Source organism: Mus caroli, chromosome 13, assembly GCF_900094665.2.
Source record: "Mus caroli chromosome 13, CAROLI_EIJ_v1.1, whole genome shotgun sequence".
Taxonomy (NCBI): domain Eukaryota; kingdom Metazoa; phylum Chordata; class Mammalia; order Rodentia; family Muridae; genus Mus; species Mus caroli.
Window position 1 is genome coordinate 46887554 of NC_034582.1, and position 21834 is coordinate 46909387.

Genomic DNA, 21834 nt, shown 5'->3' on the forward strand with positions numbered 1-21834 from the left:
TTGTAGACCAGGCTGGCCTCGAACTCAGAAATCCGCCTGCCTCTGCCTCCCGAGTGCTGGGATTAAAGGCGTGCGCCACCACGCCCGGCTACAATGCTTTAAAAGCTGAACTTTCTATAACTACCAAGCATTTTACTCCTGACGGGAACTCTGCTAGGATAGAGCAGTTCCGTAAAGCATCCTAGTGCTGATAGAGTTCAGGTGATAGGAAAAGGATGAAAAGATGCACTTGTGCAGACACAGACCACAGCGTATTCGTCAGCACTCCCAGAGAAAGTCCAGAAAGTCATCAGATAGGTGGAGGAGTACCCTATAAATGAGCTGGGTCGGACAGAACGACCAGTCCATGCAGACGTAGTAAGTAAGAGCCCAAGGCCAGGGCATGGCAGCCTCAGGCGAGAGCAGCAGGGGTAGGAGCCTGTGGAAGTGGTGGTCAGCCCAGCAGGTCAGGGTGGGATTTGCTCAGAGGCTCCTGGAGTCTGATGCCCATGTAAATGACAGGAATCTGCCTTGTGCTGGCAAGTACAGCACACATGACTGTGAGCAGCTCCCTGACAGTCTGACCCTCTGAAGGTGCTCAACTCAGTCATTCCAGGCCCAGAGTCTCCAGAAAAGCCATGCACTTGCTGTTTTAATTTTGTTCTGACACAGGTCAGAGAGTCTATTAAATACTGTAATATCCCACAGTTTTTCCTTTCCTTTTTTTTTTTTTTTTTATGTACATGAGTTTTGTATCTGTATGTACACCTGCATGCCAGAAAGAAGGATCAGATCCCATTACAGATGGCTGTGAGCCATCATGGTTGCTGAGAATTGAACTCAGGGCCTCTGGAAGAGCAGCTAATATTGAGCCAGCCCCTTTCTTTGTGTTTTTATCTAGGCCAAAGCATCACAAGGAGGTGAACTTGAACAAAACGAAAGCTCCAAAAAGAATAAGAAAAAGAAAGAGAAGTCTAAACCGAGTTATGAAGTCCTGACGGTTCAGGAGCCGCCGAGGATTGAAGTACGTATATTTATTTTTGAGCTTTATGTGGTAAAAGTGAGGGGCTTTCTTAGACACGGAAGATCTGTGATGCCCTCTTTAGCAACCTTTTCATGCTGACCAAGAGTGTAGCCGTCCCCCAGCATGGTAGGGCAAGCCTGTGCTCTCAGCAGTTGGGAGGCAGAGGCAGGAGGATTAGGACATGAAAGTCAGCCTTAGCTCCACACAGTTTTGAAGATAGAATATAGCCAGCAGAATGAGCACACAGTCCTCCCCTCTCCTCCTGTTGTGTGGGCTCTGGGTAAGCTCATGAGCAGGAGGACACCAGAGAGAACTGGCTGTAGTTTAGCAGCCGCTGTTCCGTGCTGTTCATCCCCCCTCCCCCCCGCCTCCCCACCCTCCCAGTTCTCTGCACTGTGTCCATCCCTTTTCAGTGTCCGCCTTCGCAGGGCCCCCTTTTCTTGTCACGTATCCTATGAAAGTCTTTACTATTAAAGACAAGTATAAAACTCCATAGGTTTCTTATAGACCCCAGGCAGGGGAATCCCATGTAATAACGTCCAGAAATATTCATTCTTATCCTAAGATTCCTATACTCATGTTCACATACACTAAAGAGCCAGTCTGGGTTTTGACTGTTCTTCACACTGGCCTGTTTGTATTTTTCACACTTCCATACCAGACTTGGGACCCTTGCTGTTTGTATAGGCACAAGATATACCAGGAAACTTGCCCAGGACATTCCCACAGAACTGGAACGGTCATTCCCAAGGAGTCTTGGAACATTCCAGAATAGCAGTTAGGGATAGGGCAAAGTGTTGTGCCTCTGCCTTTTAATTTCCATGTGACTTTGCTGCAAGATACCCAAAATGCTGACAGAATCCCAGCAAAATGATGTAAAGTAATTTTAAATGATTTTACAGTTTTTAGCAGGCTTATTGCCTTTGTCTGTCTGTCTGTCACTCTGTCTGGCATAAACCCCAGAGTATTTACATCTGCTGGTTGTAGCTTTCAGGGTTTCTCTGTTGAAAAACATGAGTCTTTTAAAGGACAAGACTTTTGATAAACTAATAATGGTGGGTTCTGGGAACTCCTGCAGGACCTAGGTCCTGGGCAGCAATTCTTCTCTATCTGGACAAGAGTGTTAGAACTGTGATCATAAAGTGTGTTCCAAGAGTTAAAGCCGAAACTTCCATGGTAGCATTTTGAAGATTGTCTTAGTCAGGGTTTCTATTCCTGCACAAACATGACCAGGAAGCAAGTTGGGGGCCGGGCGTGGTGGTGCACGCCTTTAATCCCAGTACTCGGGAGGCAGAGGCAGGAGGATTTCTGAGTTCGAGGCCAGCCTGGTCTACAAAGTGAGTTTCAGGGCTATACTGAGAAACCCTGTCTCGAAAAACCAAAAAAAAAAAAAAAAGAAGCAGCAGCAGCAGCAAGTTGGGGAAGAAAGGGTTTATTCAGCTTACACTTCCATACTGCTGTTCATCACCAAAGGAAGTCAGGACTGGAACTCAAGCAGGTCAGAAAGCAGGAGCTGATGCAGAGGCCATGGAGGGATATTCTTTACTGGCTTGCTTCCCCTGGCTTGCTCAGCTTGCTTTCTTATAGAACCCAAGACTCCCAGCCCAGAGATGGTCCCACCCACAAGGGGCCTTTCCCTCTTGATCACTAATTGAGAAAATGCCTTACAGCTGGATCTCATGGAGGCATTTCCTCAACTGAAGCACCTTTTTCTGTGATAACTCCAGCCTGTATCAAGTTGACACAAAACTAGCCCATACAAATCACCTCTGAGAATTTTTGTGGATCTTGTAGAAAGGTGTGAGTCAGGGGAAGCCCTGTGCAGCTGCTTTACCCATGTGGGAAGCTGACCGTGTGCCTTCTTTCCTCAGGATGCAGAGGAATTCCCCAACCTGTCAGTTGCGTCGGAAAGAAAACACAGAGGGCAATCACCGAAGCTTCACAGTAAACAGCAGACGCAGGTCAGTTTAAGATTACAACCACCATTGCTTTTGGTGTAACTGTCTGTCCTGGTACACAAACTAGAGAGAATCTGCTCTCCAATGTCTTTGCCTAGGGATTTCTTTTGCTGTGTTGTTCATCTAGGGAGAACAGCTGAGTCCCTATTAAGCTGAAGCAATTTGACCCTTTTGTCATTAGACCTAGTAACTGCAGTTGCTATCAGGAGGGAACAGACTGCCTAGAACTGAAGAGTGGTGCGAGCACTTTCCCACCCAGCCCAGGCAGCACTGAGCCAAGGAGGCTGTAGCTATAACCAGAAAAACATGTAGTTTAGGGTTTTTATTTAGGTAGGGGGAGGGGGTTGGGGTTGTTTGTTTGAGATAGGTCTCGCACTAGAGCTCAGGTGGCCTTGAAATTGAAATAGTCCTTTTGCCTCAGCCTCTTAGTGGTTGGGGTTACAGGGGAATGCCTCTATTCCCATCTTCAAAGACTTCTATAGCCAAAGATTTCTTGTAAAATTTGATGTCTTACCTGTCAGTATATGATGTTAATGCACAGTGGAGATGTAGATAGAAATGGAAAGGAATAACCAACCACAGTAATGAGGGCAGATAACGTGAGTTTTCAATGACTTGATTTAATAAAAACAAAACCAGAAAAAATAAAAGTATTTTAATCTGTTCATTTTATTTTTTTATTTTTGGAAAATGTAAATCTTGGTGTAAAAAATACAGTATTAGGAGTAAACTTGTAAATCTGCTTTGTAGAATGAATTTAAAACTAGTGGGAAGAAGAGCCAGCTCCCAGTGCAGCTGGACCTGGGGGGCATGCTGGCCGCACTGGAAAAGCAGCAGCAGCAGCACGCCTCGCACGCCAAGCCATCCTCCAGACCCGTCGTGTTCTCAGGTGGGCACCTGTCACCTCAGCAAGGGCTCAGACCTGCTCCCCAGAGGCCACTCTCTCCCAGGTCCATTAGAAAGCAGAACAGTCTCTTCTGCAGGATGGCAGGGTGCAGAGAAGCAGAGGCTACTCGCCCCACAGAGAAACAAACTCAGATGAGTCGGTAGGGAGTTCTAAGCCAGCTGGGACAACATGCTGAGAGTCTTGTCTCAAAAAAAAAAAAAATCTCAAATCTATTTAAATATGGCCTATAATGATTAATAACCGAGTTCCAGAATGGCCAGGGCTATATGGAGAAACCCTATCTTGGAAAACCCGAACAAAAAGAATGAAGAACCATCTTATTTAAAGCTAAAAGGTGTCCCCATTTATCCTGCTGTGGGGTCTAGGGCTGGAGCTCATTTGGTCAGGCTGGAAGGGCAAGTGCTCCTACTGGCTGGCCATTTGCCGGCCCACTTAACCCTGATACAATGTCGAGACTCTGTGACAGAAAATCTCCTTGCAAGGTGCTATTTTCTCAGGGTCTTCACTGTATTCTTCCTGCGTGGATCTCCCTTGTGTGGGTTGATGGGGGAGAGATGGACATAGCATGGTGTGGAGCAGTGGCTGAGAGCTTTACATCCTATTCCACGGGCAGTAGGCAGAAAGAGAGACACTGGATCTGCCGTGGGCTTTTGAAACCTCGGGCCCACCCCAGTGACATGTTCTTCAGAAAGGCCACACCTCCTAATCCTTCCTAAACAGTTTTCTTTAGCTGGGACTAAACATTCAAATATGTAAGTCTGTAGGAGCCTTTCTCATTCAAACAACCAAAGATACCACTCTTGACAGGGTATAGTCAGTGCACATGGCCTCTCCTGTGCCAGCTCTGTGGATGTGCAAGTAGATCATGTGTTCTGCATGGTGGCCAGAAGAGGGGGTTGCATATTCTCCATCACTCTGTCCTGTGCACTCCTTTTGAATCAGGGTTTCTCTCAGAACCTGGGGCTCTTTCCTTCTCAGCTAGGCTGGAAATGACCAAGCCTCAGTCATCACCTCTCTGATCCCGTAGAGCTGTGATTACAGGGTGCCTGGCTTGGTACACGGGTGCTAGGATCCTCGTGACTACAGAGCAAGCATTCAAATGATGCACTAAGCTTCCAGCCCCTTTGGTTTGTTGCTGTGAAGTTTATATAAGTTCAACTTTTTTCAACTGTACAATTTAGAGGTCCAGATGAGGGATGGATTCAGTGGTGCCATTAGGTGCCAGACAAGCAAGCAGGTCTAGCCACATGTCTGCTCCTAACAGTGTATGAGAACAAGGCTCTGTAGATGCCAGCTGCTGTGTTGTAGAATGAGGAGCAGCCTAGAAGTAGTATCGCCTGTCTGGACAAGTTGTGTAAGTGACTCGGGGATTGCATGTGAGAGGTTGGACGGACAAAACACTAGTTATTTTAACACGACACTCCATAAGGGAGTGGCCAAGACATGCTTAGACAAATTCTAAGAGTTCTTGGAACAAGGTAGTGGGCACATGCAGGGTTTGTTGGTTATCATTCCTTTTTCTTTGATATTTTAGAAATCATATAATCACCTGTGGTAATCAAGGGAACTGACAGGAGCAGGGAGGGGCAGGAAAAGGGAATGGTGAGGAGAAGGATGTTCAACCTATGAGAGAGCCCTGTTCAAAGGCTTTAAACGTGAAGGGGTAGAGTACAGAGTGACCAGTGATTGCCGTGAAACAGCACTGTGCTAGGAAGTGGGGTAGAGTGGGAAAGTTAAACTCCGGTGTTCAGTACTTACTACAGTTATTGATTGGAGGAATCAACTGCCCATAGCAGGATTCAGAGCATGTTTTTGTCCAGAAAAACTCAAGAATCAACTAGAAGCAGGACTTGAATTTTGTAAGAGCCATGTAATATACGTAGACAAACAATGTTACTAAGAAAGCAGTAATCAACTTGTACAGAGGCAGTACCAACTGAGTGTGTCGTGATAAACAGTTCCCAGGAGCCACTGGTAGTAAACACAAGACCAACCACCTCAAAATAGCCCAAATCAAGCAGTGTGGTCCTTGAAGTTTTAGGCTGTACGAAGACACAGTCTTTTTGACTGTGGCCAGAGGACAGACCTTCCCAAAGTGTTTGCAAGCAAAGATTAAATACCATTTGGAATGCATGCCTCTGAGAAGGTGGTCTGACAAAGGTCAGTAAGGTTGTGGATCAGAGAGTGCATGGGAGACCCCTCCAGACCCTCGGCCTGCGCTGAGCCGGCCAGGGCATCCAGGCAGGGACCGAGTGGCACCCCCTGTGTTGCAGTCGGAGCAGTGCCAGTCCTGTCCAAGGATGCCTCCTCCAGTGAGAGGGGACGCCGCTCCAGTCAGATGAAGACCCCACACAACCCCCTGGACTCCAGTGCCCCCCTGATGAAGAAGGGGAAACAGAGGGAGATACCTAAGGCCAAGAAGCCCACCTCACTGAAGAAGGTATGTGGACTTTCCATGGAAGCAAGACACTGGAAGACTGATGGACTCTGCCTATTTGCCTGCCACTCTCAGCCCTTTTGTCTTTTCAGTTGTTCTGGGGAATGAAGCAAGGGCATTTCTTATTCCACCACTGAGCTAGAGCCCAAGCCCACGCCTTTGACTGTTAAGGATCACATTGCAGACCAACACTGCACCAATTGTCAGGGGTTCCTGTGAATGGTCCCTTTCCCTCACACCAAGATACCCAGCATGGGGCAGTACAGACACCCAGCGTGGGGCAGTTGCATTCTCCTTCACATACAATGCTGCTTCCTGGCGCTCTGCCAGTGACTGAAAGTTTCTCTGCATACCTCCTGTTCACCAGTTGGCCCTATGGTGTATGCTCTGTGTTTGTTTAAATGTCTGTGGTGGGTGACTCTTGTTCCACACATTTGGCCTCTGAGTCTTGTGTTTCCAGAGAGAACTGTGTGTTGCTCATGTCAGATGTGGTGTGGAGCAAGCCACCCAGAGGCATGACTGAACTTAGGCACTTCTCGGGCAGAAGAGCTTATCTTTTAGGTGCAGGTAGGTAGGGTATTTTAATTGTTTTGTTTTGTTCTGTTCTGGTTTGATGTTTTGGTTCGCTTTGTTTTTTTTAAAGATAATTTTGAAAGAACGGCAAGAGAGGATGCAGCAGCGACTCCAAGAAAGTGCTGTGAGCCTGACGGTGGCCAGTGATGACTCACAGGATGTGGAGGGTGGCGCCAGTAACCAAACCCCCAGTCAGGACAACCCCACAGGTACCAGTCCTCTGAGTGAGAGAGAGAGTGTGTGTGTGTGTGTGTGTGTGTGTGTGTGCGTGCGTGCGCGCACACGCACCTGAAATAATCTTTGAGATGAGAACTACTGTGAGAATGGTGAGCTGTGGTAGAAACTGTGGGAACTCTGCCAACCCCATATGGACCTTATGGTAAAATGCAAGTCAGCATGGCGCCTGGAGGATGTGGTTTCCACAGTCTAGCATTATAGGACAGAGGAGCGAGCCCCTTCCCGAGGTTTGGTGTTGGAGTGGATGGTGGGATTTCCAACCATAAGGCTATTTACCAAGTGTGTCATGAAAATTAATGTGTATGGGTTTTTCAGAAGACTTTCTATGGAGTTGCGTGTTCAGAGAATATGCATAGTGCAAATGTATATAGCTGAAGGACTTCAGCATGAGCAAACAGCTCAGTGACCCTCCCGCAGAGGCACTGACTGCCCTAGCATGGTACCAACCATAGGACTGTGGCCTTGTCCAAGTGCCACTGTGGTGTGTGCCACAATGACTCCGCCTCCTTTTGGGGCCTGTGGACAGTTCTCTGTTTTCGGTATTCTATAGTATTGGGCTGCGTAAGTGTGCCCAGTGTGGAAGGCCAGCTGGGTAGCTAGGAGACAGTGTGGTTGGTGCCTCTAGGAAAACACGAGTACTTCTTAGAACATGTGGGCTGTTGCAGCTCCTCCCACATGTCTCCAAGTGTTCTGCCATCAGAGTCAGGTGTGGATAAGCCTTATCAGTGTTCCCACCCTGTCCCAGGGTCATGTGCTTGCCACAACAGAACAGAGGGAATCCCGTCCCTTGTGATGTTACCTTGCTTTCTGGTGTTCTGTGGAGGTAACTGGTTGGAGATGCCGAGCTCTTACTGACTCCAGCTGGTACGTTACACATGGCCACAGTCCAGCACTCACATGTGTTTGTGTTGGTTGTTTGCATTTGGTTTTCTGTGTTGCTTTGGTTTTTGTTGAGATTGTAGTTTTTGCTGAGGTTGCTAGCTTTAAACTGACCATAGCCTAGGCCTTCCCTGAGCCTAGCCACGGCAGTCCTCCTGCCTCAACCTCCTGTGTGCTGCTAACCAAAGGGGGTTTTGTTGTTGTTTGAAGTGGGGTCTCACTTGTAGCCCTGCTCGCTTGGAGTTGAGAATATAAACCAGTCAGCCCTGAACACACAGATCACTGCCTCAGCTTTCTGAGTGCCGGGATTAAAAGTGTGCTCTACTGTGCTTAGCGACTAACCTTGCATTTTAAATTTTCCTAATATGATATTCTTTAGAGTCCAAATGTAAAAGGTAAATTTTGGTACTGAACAGCACATTTAATACCATTTCTGTATTTTACCACAATGAAAATGAGTAAGAAGAGAGACATGAGAAGGGGAGGGAGCACTAGGATAGACCAGAAAGCTACCCCCGCAGTCCCTGCCAGCCTCTCTGCCTCCCCCAAAGCTGTAGTGCTTCTCTTTCCCCAGCTGTGCAGGTAGGATTGCTGGTGTGTCACTGGCACCAAGGCTGTCTGCTCTGCAGAGATAGATACACAGTGATTTCTCCCCCTCTCTGAAGGTCCAGAGAAGACAGAAGAATCAGTGTCTTCTACACCTGTGGTTGAGGGTGAGTCAGAGGAGCCAGCTGGCACAGAGTTCCAGAGGGACCCAGAGGCTTGCCAGCCTGCCCCTGACAATGCCACCTTCCCCAAGATCCACAGCCGGAGGTTCCGGGAGTGAGTGAGCACTGGCTGCTAGGGCTCGGGTTGGGGGGCAACAGCATAGGCTGGAGTGTCTGCTGCAATGCATTTTAATCCTGTGCTTGAAATCCACCGGGTAGCTAGGTATGCAGTGGGGATAGGATCCGATTCCTGTGTGTGTCTGCTGTTCTGTCCCTCTGATGATGACTGAAGAGGTGTCCTTAGTCTTGAAATCCACCGGGTAGCTAGGTATGCAGTGGGGATAGGATCCGATTCCTGTGTGTGTCTGCTGTTCTGTCCTCTGATGATGACTGAAGAGGTGTCCTTAGTCTGTTTTTGAAGTTGGGGTAGGGTGAGGTGGCAGTGGTAATAACCGGGTGCTCCAAGTTTAGTGTCACAGCCATTTCTTTTTCCCTCCAGCTTTTCATCTTTTCTCCTTTTCCTTCCTTCCTTCCTTCCTTCCTTCCTTCCTTCCTTCCTTCCTTCCTTCCTTCCTATGTATTTTCCTTTTGGGAGACAGACTTACTACTGTGTGACCCAAGCTAGCCTTGGCCTTGAACTCACTCTCCTGCGTGCTCAGCTTCTGAGTACTGGAGTTGCAGGTGTGGCCTGCCATGCCTGGTTTCAGTGTGGTCCCCAGGGTGTGAGCAGTCAGCAGTGCTCATGACTCCTCAGGGCAGCCTGTCTGGGTGCCCATGTGCAGAGCAGGGTGACACATAGAGGAGAAGCCAGATAGGGCCTTACGAGTCGTGCAGGGCAGGGCCTCCCATGGCATTCCTTCCTGTGGTGGAGGGAGTTGCATGGTCCTGCTGAGTGCTGGTGTCTTGGTGGCTTTTGTCTGATGCTGTCTGCATTCCCTGTCCCCCGGGTTCCTTTCAGCTACTGCAGCCAGATGCTTAGTAAAGAAGTAGATGCTTGTGTCACGGGTCTGCTCAAGGAGCTGGTGCGCTTCCAAGACCGCATGTACCAGAAGGATCCCGTCAAGGCCAAGACAAAACGCCGGCTCGTGCTGGGGCTGAGGGAGGTCCTGAAACACCTGAAGCTCAGGAAGCTGAAGTGCATCATCATCTCTCCCAACTGTGAGAAGACCCAGTCTAAAGGTGACAGCCCTGCAGACCCACAGTCAGTCATGCACGTGGTCGGTGGGCACCTTGGCAGCTTGCTTTCAGTTTCAACAGAGAAGGCGCTTTCTAGTGTGCTACACCTGAGCCCTACCTAACACTAACCTTCCTGACCAAGGGCCTTCCTCTCAGGCCAACCAGCAGCCCTTCCTCTGACAACAGGGTAGGGTGAGTCTGCTGTAAGCTGTAGTGTAGAGCCCAGTGGGGTTACTAGAGGCATTGCAGGGGGCTTTGGTCCTGTTGGCAGTTATTCAGCCTGTGGTCAACTCCTTCGCTTGCTCATTGCTAATGTGGGTTTATCATGGTATTGTCACGGTTCTCCAGCAGTTAGCCTGGCCTGGAAGAAGGCTTTGTGTAAGGTGATAGTGAACTTGCCTGCCTCCCATCATGACTCTGGGAGGACTTGCCTGACATCCTGTGTCTTGGGTTCCATGGCGGAAGGAGTCATTAGGAAGATGCTGTCATTCACACACCCTCTTCATCCAGTTAGAACTGTGAATGAGGGGAATATTTGGGACACATGAGCCATCATCTCCCTGGCCTGTTCCATTCTCCCATGGGTAACCTTCAGCTTGGCCAAAGTCACACTTTGAGGTAACAGGTCCAGATCCTGGTACTGAGTCCTGAGCCATGATCTCCAGTTACCATTTCACATCCCAAACCTTGAGGTTTCCTAACGGGCCTGAGGCACCCAGACCTTGGAGCAGCAACAGCTAGACCTCTTCTGTGCAACCTACCAGCTCATCTCTGCTGGCCCCATGCTGCTCCACCATTAACTCCAGCCAGAACGTGGTAGGGATCTAGTGACTACCTGGCTGGCTGTGTGTCTGGTAGTGCCATATGGTAGAGACTAAACTGTGAAGTGGTCACACAGGCTTGCTTGTGGAAAAGGCAAGCCTGGGCTTCCTGCCCTCTAGAGACCTCAGCAGCTGACAAACCTTGGAATATTTCCTCCCATAGCCCCAAGTAAGTGGTTTGGCTACCATGTCTGGTGCATTTTCAGCTTTGTGACAGCTCCACTTGCAGAAGAGCCAGTCATGTGCTCCTGGTAGGTCTTTCCTTCTCCTGCCTGTGGGTTCCACCTCTAGCCCTTCCTCACGCTGCTGGCTGTCAGAGGCCATGTAGCATGCTCCATGCATGCCTAGCCGTGCCTTGTCGGAGAGCTCTTTCGAGCAGTGGCAGTGTGAGAGGGAGTCTAGGAGGAGCTGTCCCAGGAGAACTGACTGCACAGGGCAGTATATGCAGCATTCTTCCCTTCCCTGCCCCACACCAGTTTCAAGCTTATAAAGTTCAAGATTAATGTAGAGTTTGATCTCTTTAGATCATCCTGTGCTGAGAGCAAGGGGTTCAAGGTCAATGTGCAGTTGACATTTGGTCCCTTTTGTTAAGTGTGTGAAAGAGCAGGGGTCAAGGTGTTCTGCTCTCTTAGCATGTTGGTGGTGGTCTGAAATGGTTGGAGTGCTTTGTGACTTTATTCCTGTGGTCTTCTATTTCTGAAGTAAATAGGTGATTTGTTCGTTCCTTTCTGCTATTGTTGGAGTGTAGAGGTGTGTGCCAGCACCCTGACTCCCTCTGCTGAGAATCATCCTCAGGGGCTCTGGGCTTCCAGTGACCAGGTGTGTCACTGCAACCCCTCCCTGTGCTGACCTTGCTGGTACCTCATCAAAGCAGGCCCAGGGTAGTAAAGAGCAAGGATCCAGTGTGAGCCAGGCACCTGGGCCTGTGGTGTGGTGGGCACCCTAGCCTCTCTGAGCCTCTGGTTTCCATTTTGTGAGACTTAGCACTTGTCTTTTAAGACGTTGGAGATGATTCAGAGTTGATATGTGTGAAGCAGTTGATCAGCACCTGTGACAGAGTGGTGCTAATTTCGTTTTCCCTGAGCACAGTGGGTGCAGTCTACCTTAGAGAATTGATTCTTCCTGGTGGAATTTGGTATGGGCAGTTGAGCTTATTGTGATTCTAAGTGGGCTATGTTGCACTGACCTGTGTCCTGTGTCTGAGCAGGTGGGCTGGACGACACGCTGCACACCATCATCGACTGCGCCTGTGAGCAGAACATCCCCTTCGTGTTTGCACTCAATCGCAAGGCACTGGGGCGGAGTCTGAATAAAGCTGTTCCTGTCAGCATTGTAGGGATCTTCAGCTACGACGGGGCCCAGGTGAGTTGGGGTCACGGCCTGTGATGTAAGCTTACCAACAGGCAGGGCATAGCCTCTGTTAAGTTGACCCTAAGGAGAATTCACCCTAAAGCAGAACCCGCTCAGAAAGCAATCGCCTTTGTCCACATAATAGCACCGAGGAAAGGTCCTCAATTTGACTCCAGGTTTATTGCCAATAGAGAGGCACTATGGGCCTAAACATTTGATCAGGCTCCTCATCTGGCAACACCCATAGGCAGAGACCCTCTCAACCTGTGTTACCTCTGCCTTGTTATGGAGGATACCGTCCTACAATGTGCTCTCTGTGCTCAAGGACCAGTTCCACAAGATGGTTGAGCTGACCATGGCAGCCCGTCAGGCATACAAGACCATGTTGGAGACAATGCGGCAGGAGCAGGCAGGAGAATCTGGACCTCAGACCCCTCCCAGCCCACCCATGCAGGACCCCATCCCATCCACGGAAGAAGGCACCCTCCCTTCCACTGGAGAAGAGCCACACTACAGTGAGTGCTCTGGGGAGGGGACCTCGGGGGGGTAGGAGAGCAGCATGACACTGGTGCCTTAAGACAGCTGCAGTAGCGGCCGGGCATGGTGGCACACGCCTTTAATCCCAGCATTTGGGAGGCAGAGGCAGGCAGATTTCTGAGTTCAAGGCCAGCCTGGTCTACAAAGTGAGTTCCAGGATAGCCAGGACTACACAGAGAATCCCTGCCCCCAAAAAAACAAACAACAAAACAAAAACAAAACAAAAGACAGCTGCAGTAGGTCAACGGTAGGTCCAGGACTGAAGCCATCACTCTTGTCATCGCCTCCTAAGAGCTTAATCAGCAGACATCAGAAACTGCAAGTTAACATTGATGGTCTTGGACTTTGAGCCAAGTGTGGACAGAGATGGCTTACAGGCAGCTATACCTAAGACCAACTTGGGAGAGCAAGGGAATTCTCTCAGGTCCATTGTCTACTGCAATGTGCTCTGCAGGGGCTGGGATTGATACTGGTCATTAGGGGAGAGCCAGCCTAGCAGATAGGTGTTCGGGGGAAGAGAATAGAGCTGACGAGGGACCTGAGCAGAGTGAGCATCTGTCACTCATTCCTGCCTCGGAAGGAGCTTTGGACCTATTAGTGTCTGTCACTTGGGCTGTTCTCCTGTTTCAGTTGAGATTTGGAAAAAGCACCTGGAAGCATACAGTCAGCGTGCCCTGGAGCTGGAAGACTCACTGGAGGCATCAGCCTCTCAGATGATGAACTTGAGTTTATAAGAAGAGTTCTTGCCTGTGTGTCTGTGTATTGGGTAAGGATGGGGGAGGCAGGAAAGAGACTTCCTTCTCAGTTCTTTACCGACATGATGTATTTATGTGACTGTAGAGTTGGAAATTCACTGGGCCTCAGGGGAAAGGAAGCACCTGGTTGTAGCACTGTGAGTCCATCAGATGGGCACTCAGATGTGCCCGTGGGCACCTTTCCTAAGAGCCTGGTGAGCAGCTTCGGTTCTTTCTCTCTGCACGCTGGATCTGGAAAACGCTGGAGAACGTGGTCCTGGGTACCGTGGCTGCCTAGGACCCACTATTACAGTGCTGCTCAACCAAGTTTGGGGTTGGTGAACCAGGAGCTGTGCTCCGGGGGACTGTGGAGGGCCCTTCCTTGGGGGTAGAGCCCTGCCATTGTGCTGCCAAGGATTTGCTAATATGAGCCTCAGAAGAAAATTAGTTTCTAACATGACTTTTTGACATAAATTAGTGCTTTTAGTTTTTATTTTCCAAAGAAGCAGTATATATCAAATTTGTAGATTTCAGTTTGGTGTCTACAAATCTTTTTAATGAACATAGGGTAAATGTGGTTTCTGTCTTAGAAGACAGAGCTTACTAACATATTTTCCTGCAAGCAAGAGGGCTTATTTGTTTTGAATAAAGAGTGATTATTTCATTTCATCTCAGGCTATTGTGATCTTAGGTGAGTGGTATCAGTCTCACAGGTTAGCACTGGAGTTCCTTACTGACTTGATCCTCTTTTGCACTGCGGTGGTATGACAGGCCCAGTCATCATACCCAGCTCCAGAGCCAGGGACTATGGTATCCCTAATAGACCTTTGCGTCTCTTTTGCCCGAGTCTGCCCCATGTCAGGAATGCAGCTGCACTCAACATAGCCTCTGAAGAGAGAGCGGCCTGTGCCGAGCAGAGAAAGTGGGAGACTGGGTCAGAATGGCTTCCCAGTGGCCTGCCGTGCGGAGCCTACGGCTAGTTCTCACCCCTGGTTGACCCTGTTGTTGACTTTGTGGCAGCCTGGGATGGATTTGGTGGAATTAGGTCAGCAACTTTTCTCCCCCTCATGTCAGTAGGCCACAAGTTGGTTATAATAAGTTTAGAAATAGAGTCTTTGAGGGAAAAAAAGGCTCTGAAATGAATTTATAGGGATCTTTTAAAGAACCCTGTCAGCTGTATTCAGCAGCTAGAATTTTGAAATTTGATAGGACCAAAACAAAAACAAAAACAAAACCTGGTCTGAAATGTCTTGTGATTTGAGGGCTTCCTGCTCCGAGCTGCCTCATCTATGGCTCACATCTGCTAATCCAGGCTCCTAGCCCACACAGGAACCCTTGGGTGCTGGACTTCTGAGTTCTCATTCTGCCTCCAGAAGTCCTTCCCATTGACATTGCACATCCTCTCCTGGGGTGCCCTGGTTGTGCCATCACTCTGTTGGCAACTTCTACGGAGGCCAGTGCTTCAGGTGAAGTCAGCTAGTCTTCCTTGGCCCCCACTGTGCCAGGGGTGCCCAGGACAGGGTCACAGGAATGAGCACCAGACTGAACACAAATGCAAATGCCCACTCTTGTTGCAGCTGAGCAGGGAATCTTACTAAACTTCCTGCCCGAGCATCCTCTGCCACCTCAGTGTATGATTGCTTTGTGTCATAGACAGGTCCTGACAAATCCAGTCTTTATGGAAGATACAGGGAGCAATGACAAGCCACACCTCAAATACAACCAGTGAAAGTAGTTCACAAGAAAATTCTGTTCCAAGGGTGTGAGGGTGCTGCAAGCATGGCGAATGTGCATTAGCCAGATGGGTGACCAGGGACCAGGCTGTGCTTAGATGAGAAGACAGTACACGTGACCATCAGTGTGTCTGTCTCTTCCCAGAACTGGCCCCAGGAGGGACCTGCTAACCCCACACCTCGAAGCTTACCTGATTCATTTGTCCCAGAAAGAAAGGACATTGAGCAGGCTGAGCAAGGCAGTTTCTCCAGGTATCATAGAAGGGCGTGGCTTGGTTATGAACAGAGTTTTAGGTTTTATGATTGACAAGAAGAGACTTGTCTGCGGAGATTAAAGGCTGAGTAGGTCTTGGGCCACACCTCCCCAGGTCACACACACCCACAAGCTTCAAAGATTAACTGTACTATAAAGACCTAGAGACATGCTAACTCAGCACTGGAAAACAGTTTAATACGGCACCTGAAGGTTTGCATAATTGGCCTACCTCAGAAGCGGAGCGCTGACAGGGTAAACGGTGGGAAGCACTGTGCTTTGGAAAACAGCCTTGGGTTCTGAGATAAGCGAAGAGCAACTTCCTCATGTCACTCAAGGTTTAAGGCAAAAGATTCTCACATGGACCCCACCTCTCCTATCCCAGCTTAGCCCCTGGAACAACCTGTTTCCTAGGTGGCCACTGCAGCAGACTTGAGTTAGATCTACAGAAGCAGAGTGGAGATTAGCTCTTCTGGCCCTGGGGGAGGGGCAGGAGTGCAGGGAAGTCCTGGGGAGAATGCAGGGTGTCTGTCATCCTGTTAGCCTTCATGACGGACATGCTGTTCTGTCATCTGCTTGAGTGAGGAGCCTTCTGTTTCTGCCAGGCAGACTGATCTTTCTGCTACATAAGCAGCTAATGTAAAAAGGTCTTGTTCTATCTCAGGCCTACTGGGGTTCAGGCCTAGAGATTCCCAGCCTCTAGGAAGGGACTCTCAGGCTGTGGCAAATGGCAGTGTGGAGCCAGCCAAGACACAATAGCTTGGTGCAGTAGGTGCTGTGCCTTCATCAGGTACGTCTGCAGCTGGTGTCAGAAAGGTCACTTGGGATCTGTCCAGAACTGCCTCTGGTGGCTAGAAGGTATCCTTGCTGCAGCTTTCCTACAGAACAAAAACAAAAATTCAAGGTAGTTTCTGAGTGATTGGACCAGTAGACTAGGCCTTCCCTGCTCTGGGGTGGAATGGTGGAACCCCCATCCCGACCCCCAGGGCTTCAAGTTAAGAGTATGCAAGTGGTCTCTCTCAGGACACTTTTTTTTTTCTTTGTAAAGATAGATAGATTTATTTATTTATTTATTTATTTATTTATTTATTTAATGTGAGTACACTGTAGCTGTCTTCAGACACTCCAGAAGAGGGCATCAGATCTCATTACAGATGGCTGTGAACCACCATGTGGTTGCTGGGACTTGAACTCAGGACTTTTGGAAGAGCAGTCAGTGCTCTTAACCGCTGAGTCATCTCCAGCCCCATCTCTCTCAGGACTCTTGAGACAAAGGCAGCACTGTGTGCTCTCGCTTCAGATAGGTGCTTATGAGCCCATGCTGCTTAGCCTTCAGAAAGGGGCTGTGGTCAATGGCTGAGATGATTGGTGTCTCCTAGTGTCAAAGAGGACCTTGGAGGGGAGATCTGCATGGGCTCTGATGAGAGGACTAGCAACACTCACTGTGATAGCCTGGCAGTTACCTGATGCACATACTTAGGCCTCCCCAAGGTTAGAGCGCCCTGCTTGTGTGTGGCAGCTAACCGCAGGGTAAATCTAGCCAGGGGGCAGCACGGTGACTTGAGCCTATGTGAGGGCACCCTTGCTGAGGAAGCCTCTTCCACAAGCTTGTAGGTAGTGACAGTTCCACCTTCCCATGTTCTTCAACAGCAGCTAGTCTCCTGCTCTCATGAAGTAGTGAGTTCCAGGGGCTGGGGCAGCCTTGGGACCTAGGAAAAAGCTACTGGCCTGTACGGATCTAAAATGTGTTTTGGTCTCCTCTTACACCATTGCCCTATCCTTGATCCTGCTAGCCTCAGTAACAGCCCAGAATTCCCTAGGGGCAATAGAGAAGCAGAACTTGTCTGTAGGCTAAGAGGAAGTCAGAGGGGCCCAGTGTCCACAGAGCAGTGGGCAAAAAGCTCCCTGCTGGCCAGGTACATACCCATGCCTTCCTCCAACCCTGCATCAGCCGGTCATGCTCCCCGGCCACAGCACGCCATGTAGCAAGTTCCTGGCTCCACTTTTCCTGTTGCAGTGCCTCTGGAAGACAAGCAGAGTCGAGTCCACAACTTTGCAGCCTCCAGGTTGCTGTTGGTGCACACTGTCCAGGACCACACCATAGGCTGAGTGGGCTGGTGGATCCCAGTTCTCGTCTGCTTTAGTGGCCTGTCCCACTGGGGAATCCCCTCAGTGGCCTGAATGGGCCACAGCAGGGCTCTGCGGAGCAGGGGGTTTCACATTCCATTACTAGTTGGTTGGTTTTTTGAAACAGTTTTGCCATGTTGATTGACTTGGCCTTGGACTCATTCTGTATCCCAGAATGGACTTAAATTTGAAATCCTCCTGCTTCAGCCTTTTCATTTCTAGGATCCCAAGTACATGCCACCACACAGTCCGTGTCTCCCTCCAGTCACCCCCTTTCTCCTGGCCACAGCTCTGTTGGTAATTGCCCTCGAAGGCTCCAGTGGATCTGTCCTCCACAGCCTATTGTCTCCTAGCTGTCAGAGGCCCTGTTCCCATGGCTGTACCAGGTGCCAGAGATCCCCACTTTGCAGGTGCTGAAGCTCAGAATTTAGCATAGCTCTTACCAAACTTGGAAGGATTTTGGCTAGGTTTTGGGGATTGAGGGAGATTTCCCTTGCCTCTCATTCTCCATGGTCCCCTGTCTTAGGGTTTTACTGCTGTAAACAGACACCATGACCAAGGCATTTCTTATAAGGACAACATCTAATTGGGGCTGGCTTACAGGTTCAGAGGTTCAGTCCACTATCATCTAGGCAAGAGCATGGTGGCATCCAGGTAGGCATGGTGTAGGAGGAGCTGAGAGTTCTACATCTTCATCTGAAAGCTACTAGCAGACTTCCTGGCAGCTAGGGAGAGAGGGTCTTAAAGCCCACACCCACAGGGCCACACCTTCTGCTAATGCCACTTTTAATAATACAAACCATCACAGTCCCTTAAGTGTGCTTTCTTTTGGATCCTGAAAACACACCCAGCAGCATACAAGAGAGAACTGCTGCTCATGCCAATGTCAGGAATAGTACCATGAACATGCCCATCCAACGTGAAGGCCCCAGTTCATTCAGAGTGCCATAGCAGCCCCTGCTTAAAGCTCTGACCTACTAGCCAAAAGGGGAGGGGAGAGGCCAGTTCTTCCCAGCGATCCTTGGGAACCCTGCAGACTGATTCTGAAAGCACAACTGAGCAGTGTGGGCCCCTCCAACTAACAAAGAATCACTTCCCGCTGTGCAAGGTGACTTTGTAGCTGTTGCTAGTGCTGCCCTAACTCCCAGTGAGGGGCCTGGCCCCTTCTGATAACTCTGGTTCATCCCAATAGCCAAGTACCAGGCCAGATTGCTCAGCCGTGAAAGGTATCTGTTTTCTCTAGAACCCACTAAACACAGCAGAGGAACTTTTTATTGTTTGTGTGTAAAACCACGAAGAGAGTACTAGACGAAGCTGCAGGGGACCTGGAAAGTGCAAAGCTATGAGACTTGGCTGCTGTCCCAAGACCACTGCACAGCAAGGCCTGTGATATAGCCCTGAGTGAGTCCTCTACTAGATAAGGGGAGTGGGGAGGAGTTAGCATGCCCAGGTATAATATGGCTTAAAAGAGTGCCCAACCAGTGACAACCTCCCTCTGCCCTAGCATACAACACTTTTGTCTCTTGGGTTGGGCACGTAGCAGACAGGTCCAGTGGACAGTCAACACTGAAGGAGGAATCCCTGCCCTCTTCCCACTTAAGTCTCTACATCTCCAACCCAACTACTAAGCGTTGCTGTGCTCGGTTAGCTATTCTAAGTCTGGGCCACTGCTAGGCTTTGATGCTAGGCTTTGAGTACCAGCTATGTGGAGACAAACCTTGCATTCTGTAAGAGCCAGGGAAAGGCAGGGATTGTAGCTCAAGATGAGAAGAGCTTAGCACCAGCCTGTTCCATCAGCACCACGCACAACATGTGCAGGGGACTTCTGGGAGCCACAGTCCTGACCACTGACTCCCCAGGGAGCCCCAAGCCATGCTGATGCTACTTGGTCCAGATCCCATGCTCTGAAAAGGACAACTTAGAGAGGAGGAAATGGGGAGAGTGAGGTCTGCTCACATTCTCCCAGGCAAAGAGAAGATCTGCAAAATGCAATACAACCAAAAACTTCGATTCTAAAAGATCTGATAGTTTGGAAGGTAACGCTGAGAAAATGCATGAGGAAGTAGAAAAGTTAAATGATAGGAGCTGGGCAATGGTGGCACTTGCCTTTAATCCCAGCACTTGAGAAGCAGAGGCAGGCAGATTTCTGAGTTCCAGGACAGCCAGGGCTACACGGAGAAACCCTGTCTTGAATACCCACACCCCCCCAAAAAAAAGATGACAGGAAAGGAAAAGTTAGTGGCTTAGGGAAGCAGCTCAACTCTCACAGCTTGGAAAAGATCCTGAAGAGTTGATGGAGAGTCAAGAAAATGCCCCCCCAGCAGGAGAGCAAAGGCTCTCTAGTTAATGTGCTGGTGGGAAAGTGTGAAGAAAAAAAAAAAAAAAAAAAAGCAAGCCATTTTGAATTATAACTGCTTGAGAAAACAAGCTTCCAGTGAGAACAAAAAAGGCCTTAGGTGACAGATACATAGTGAGGCTCAAGTGGGGGGGTGGGGGTGGGGAGGGATCAGGTAAAGGGCCCAGCACCAGCAAATGGTACCATCAGATGCCAGAGTGGTGTGTCAGGACTGTCTGTACTCAACCAAACTAACACTCAAGGGATACGAGCTTTCAAAATGGTTGTTTCCATGCTAGTTCTATGAGGCATGCCACAAGACATTGCATAATAAAAGAACACCTAGGAGATCAGACCCTTGATCCAACATGAAGGTAACTCTTGTCTCAAAGTGACAAACGATCCCAAAGCAGGTGTGCTGTTTGCCTCTTGTCCCAGCACTGGGGAAGCAGAGGTGGGAAGATCACAGGAAAGCCAGTTTAGGCTTCAGCGTGAGCCATTGCCTCAAAAAGCCATCCAAAAGTGACACGTTGACTCTTCTGAGAGGCAGCTGAGGGGTGATGACAAGCCAGTGCCTTTAATGCCCAAGTGAGTAGCTGTTGTTATGGTAACTAAGTGTCCCACAACTGGAAATCAGCAAAGGTACAGCACATGGGAAGTGGAACAGGAAGGGTGTGGGAGCCCGAGCACACACACACACATACATAGTGGAGGTGAGAGATCAATCCCAAAGCCGGGCGTGGTGGCGCACGCCTTTGATCCCAGCACTCGGGAGGCAGAGGCAGGCGGATTTCTGAGTTCAAGGCCAGCCTGGTCTACAGAGTGAGTGCCAGGGCTACACAGAGAAACCCTGTCTCGAAAAAAAAACCCCAAAAAAAAGAGATCAATCCCAGATGTCATTTCTCAAGAGCTGTCCACCTTGTCTGGTGAGACAGGGTCTCCCTGCATCCTGAGGCCTGCTGACTTGGCTAGGCTGTTAGGCTAGTGAGCCCTGGAATCTGCCTGCTTCTGTCTCCCCAGCAATAGGATTACAGGCACATACCATTCACACCCAGATTTTATACTATCACATTCTTCTATTGAGAGTGCACACCCATGTTCACCTGTGTGTAGGCAATCAGAGAACAACTTGGTGTCAGTTCTCTGTTCCAGCTATGTGGGTCTCAGGGATCAAACTAGGTCACTCAGCTCTGCGAGCACCTTTACTCACTGAGCCTCACAGACTCCACACTCAGTTATTTCCTTGGGTTCTGAGGATCACACCCATCTGGCACAGCAAGCACTTTATCAATAGCCTCATCTTCCCAGCCTCGGCTCAGCTGCCTTTTCTAGTGACAGAAATTCAGACCCCCATGTTGGAAAGTGGGAGGTAAGCAGTGTATAGTATATGTGCTGTGTAAGTGATCTTACACATGTAACCACATGACATCTGTGATGTGTGTGTGTATATGCAGACATACATACAAGTGTAGTGCTTATGTGCACATGTGCACATCAATTCATATAACAGTGAAAAATTAAATCGTCTTCCCCAGCACAAGGCAAATAAGACACTGAAGCTACATATCAGTGTCTTTAGACAGGCTAAATAGTGATAGCCAGCCCCTAGAAGTGTTGCTGCCAGAGTGGACCACACTTACCGTGTCTCATCACAGTGATGTGAACCTTTGAGGTCTGGTTCCCTGCTGAGGAGAGAACAGAGCAGCTGTATTCGGTGGTTTCTTGGATGGTGTCCCGAAGCCAGCTGAGGGCATGGGCCCTGCCATCGGGCAGTGCATGGGTCTGCATAGGTACACACGTCTCCAGGGCATGCCTATTCTTCTCCCAGATGAAGCGGATATCTGCTGGACCTGCGGGCACATGGACTATCTCCACATCTCCACTCAAGACTCAAGGGAGCTGGGCAAATGAAGGGCCATCTTGGCCCCAAGTAGACTTGGTCCCAAATAGCACTGACCTGGGACAACTTCCAGCTCTGTACCAGGTCCCTCCTGGAAGAGCTAAGCCACAAAACACCATACCCACCTTTAGACCTCACCTCTCCACCAGACCTCTAGCACACTTGCA

The 21834-nt window shown here is 49.3% G+C and overlaps 2 protein-coding genes across 2 annotated transcripts in view; one reads left to right on the forward strand and one right to left on the reverse strand.

The window, feature by feature from the left end:
- Positions 1-13988, forward strand: part of Secisbp2 (SECIS binding protein 2) — a 32986-nt gene extending 18998 nt beyond the window's left edge. The window contains exons 8-17 of the mRNA XM_021180740.2: positions 881-1003; positions 2875-2964; positions 3712-3850; positions 6142-6308; positions 6949-7087; positions 8660-8816; positions 9660-9880; positions 11906-12060; positions 12374-12563; positions 13216-13988. Coding sequence (XP_021036399.1) covers positions 881-1003; positions 2875-2964; positions 3712-3850; positions 6142-6308; positions 6949-7087; positions 8660-8816; positions 9660-9880; positions 11906-12060; positions 12374-12563; positions 13216-13319 — 1485 coding nt within the window. The 3' untranslated portion in view covers positions 13320-13988. The remainder of the gene's footprint in view (positions 1-880; positions 1004-2874; positions 2965-3711; positions 3851-6141; positions 6309-6948; positions 7088-8659; positions 8817-9659; positions 9881-11905; positions 12061-12373; positions 12564-13215) is intronic.
- Positions 13989-14082: 94 nt separating this feature from the next.
- Positions 14083-21834, reverse strand: part of Sema4d (semaphorin 4D) — a 109888-nt gene continuing 102136 nt past the window's right edge. The window contains exons 18-20 of the mRNA XM_021180322.2: positions 21408-21617; positions 17230-17327; positions 14083-16183 (exon numbers count right to left, since the gene is read on the reverse strand). Of these exons, the coding sequence (XP_021035981.1) occupies positions 16157-16183; positions 17230-17327; positions 21408-21617 (335 nt within the window). The 3' untranslated portion in view covers positions 14083-16156. The remainder of the gene's footprint in view (positions 16184-17229; positions 17328-21407; positions 21618-21834) is intronic.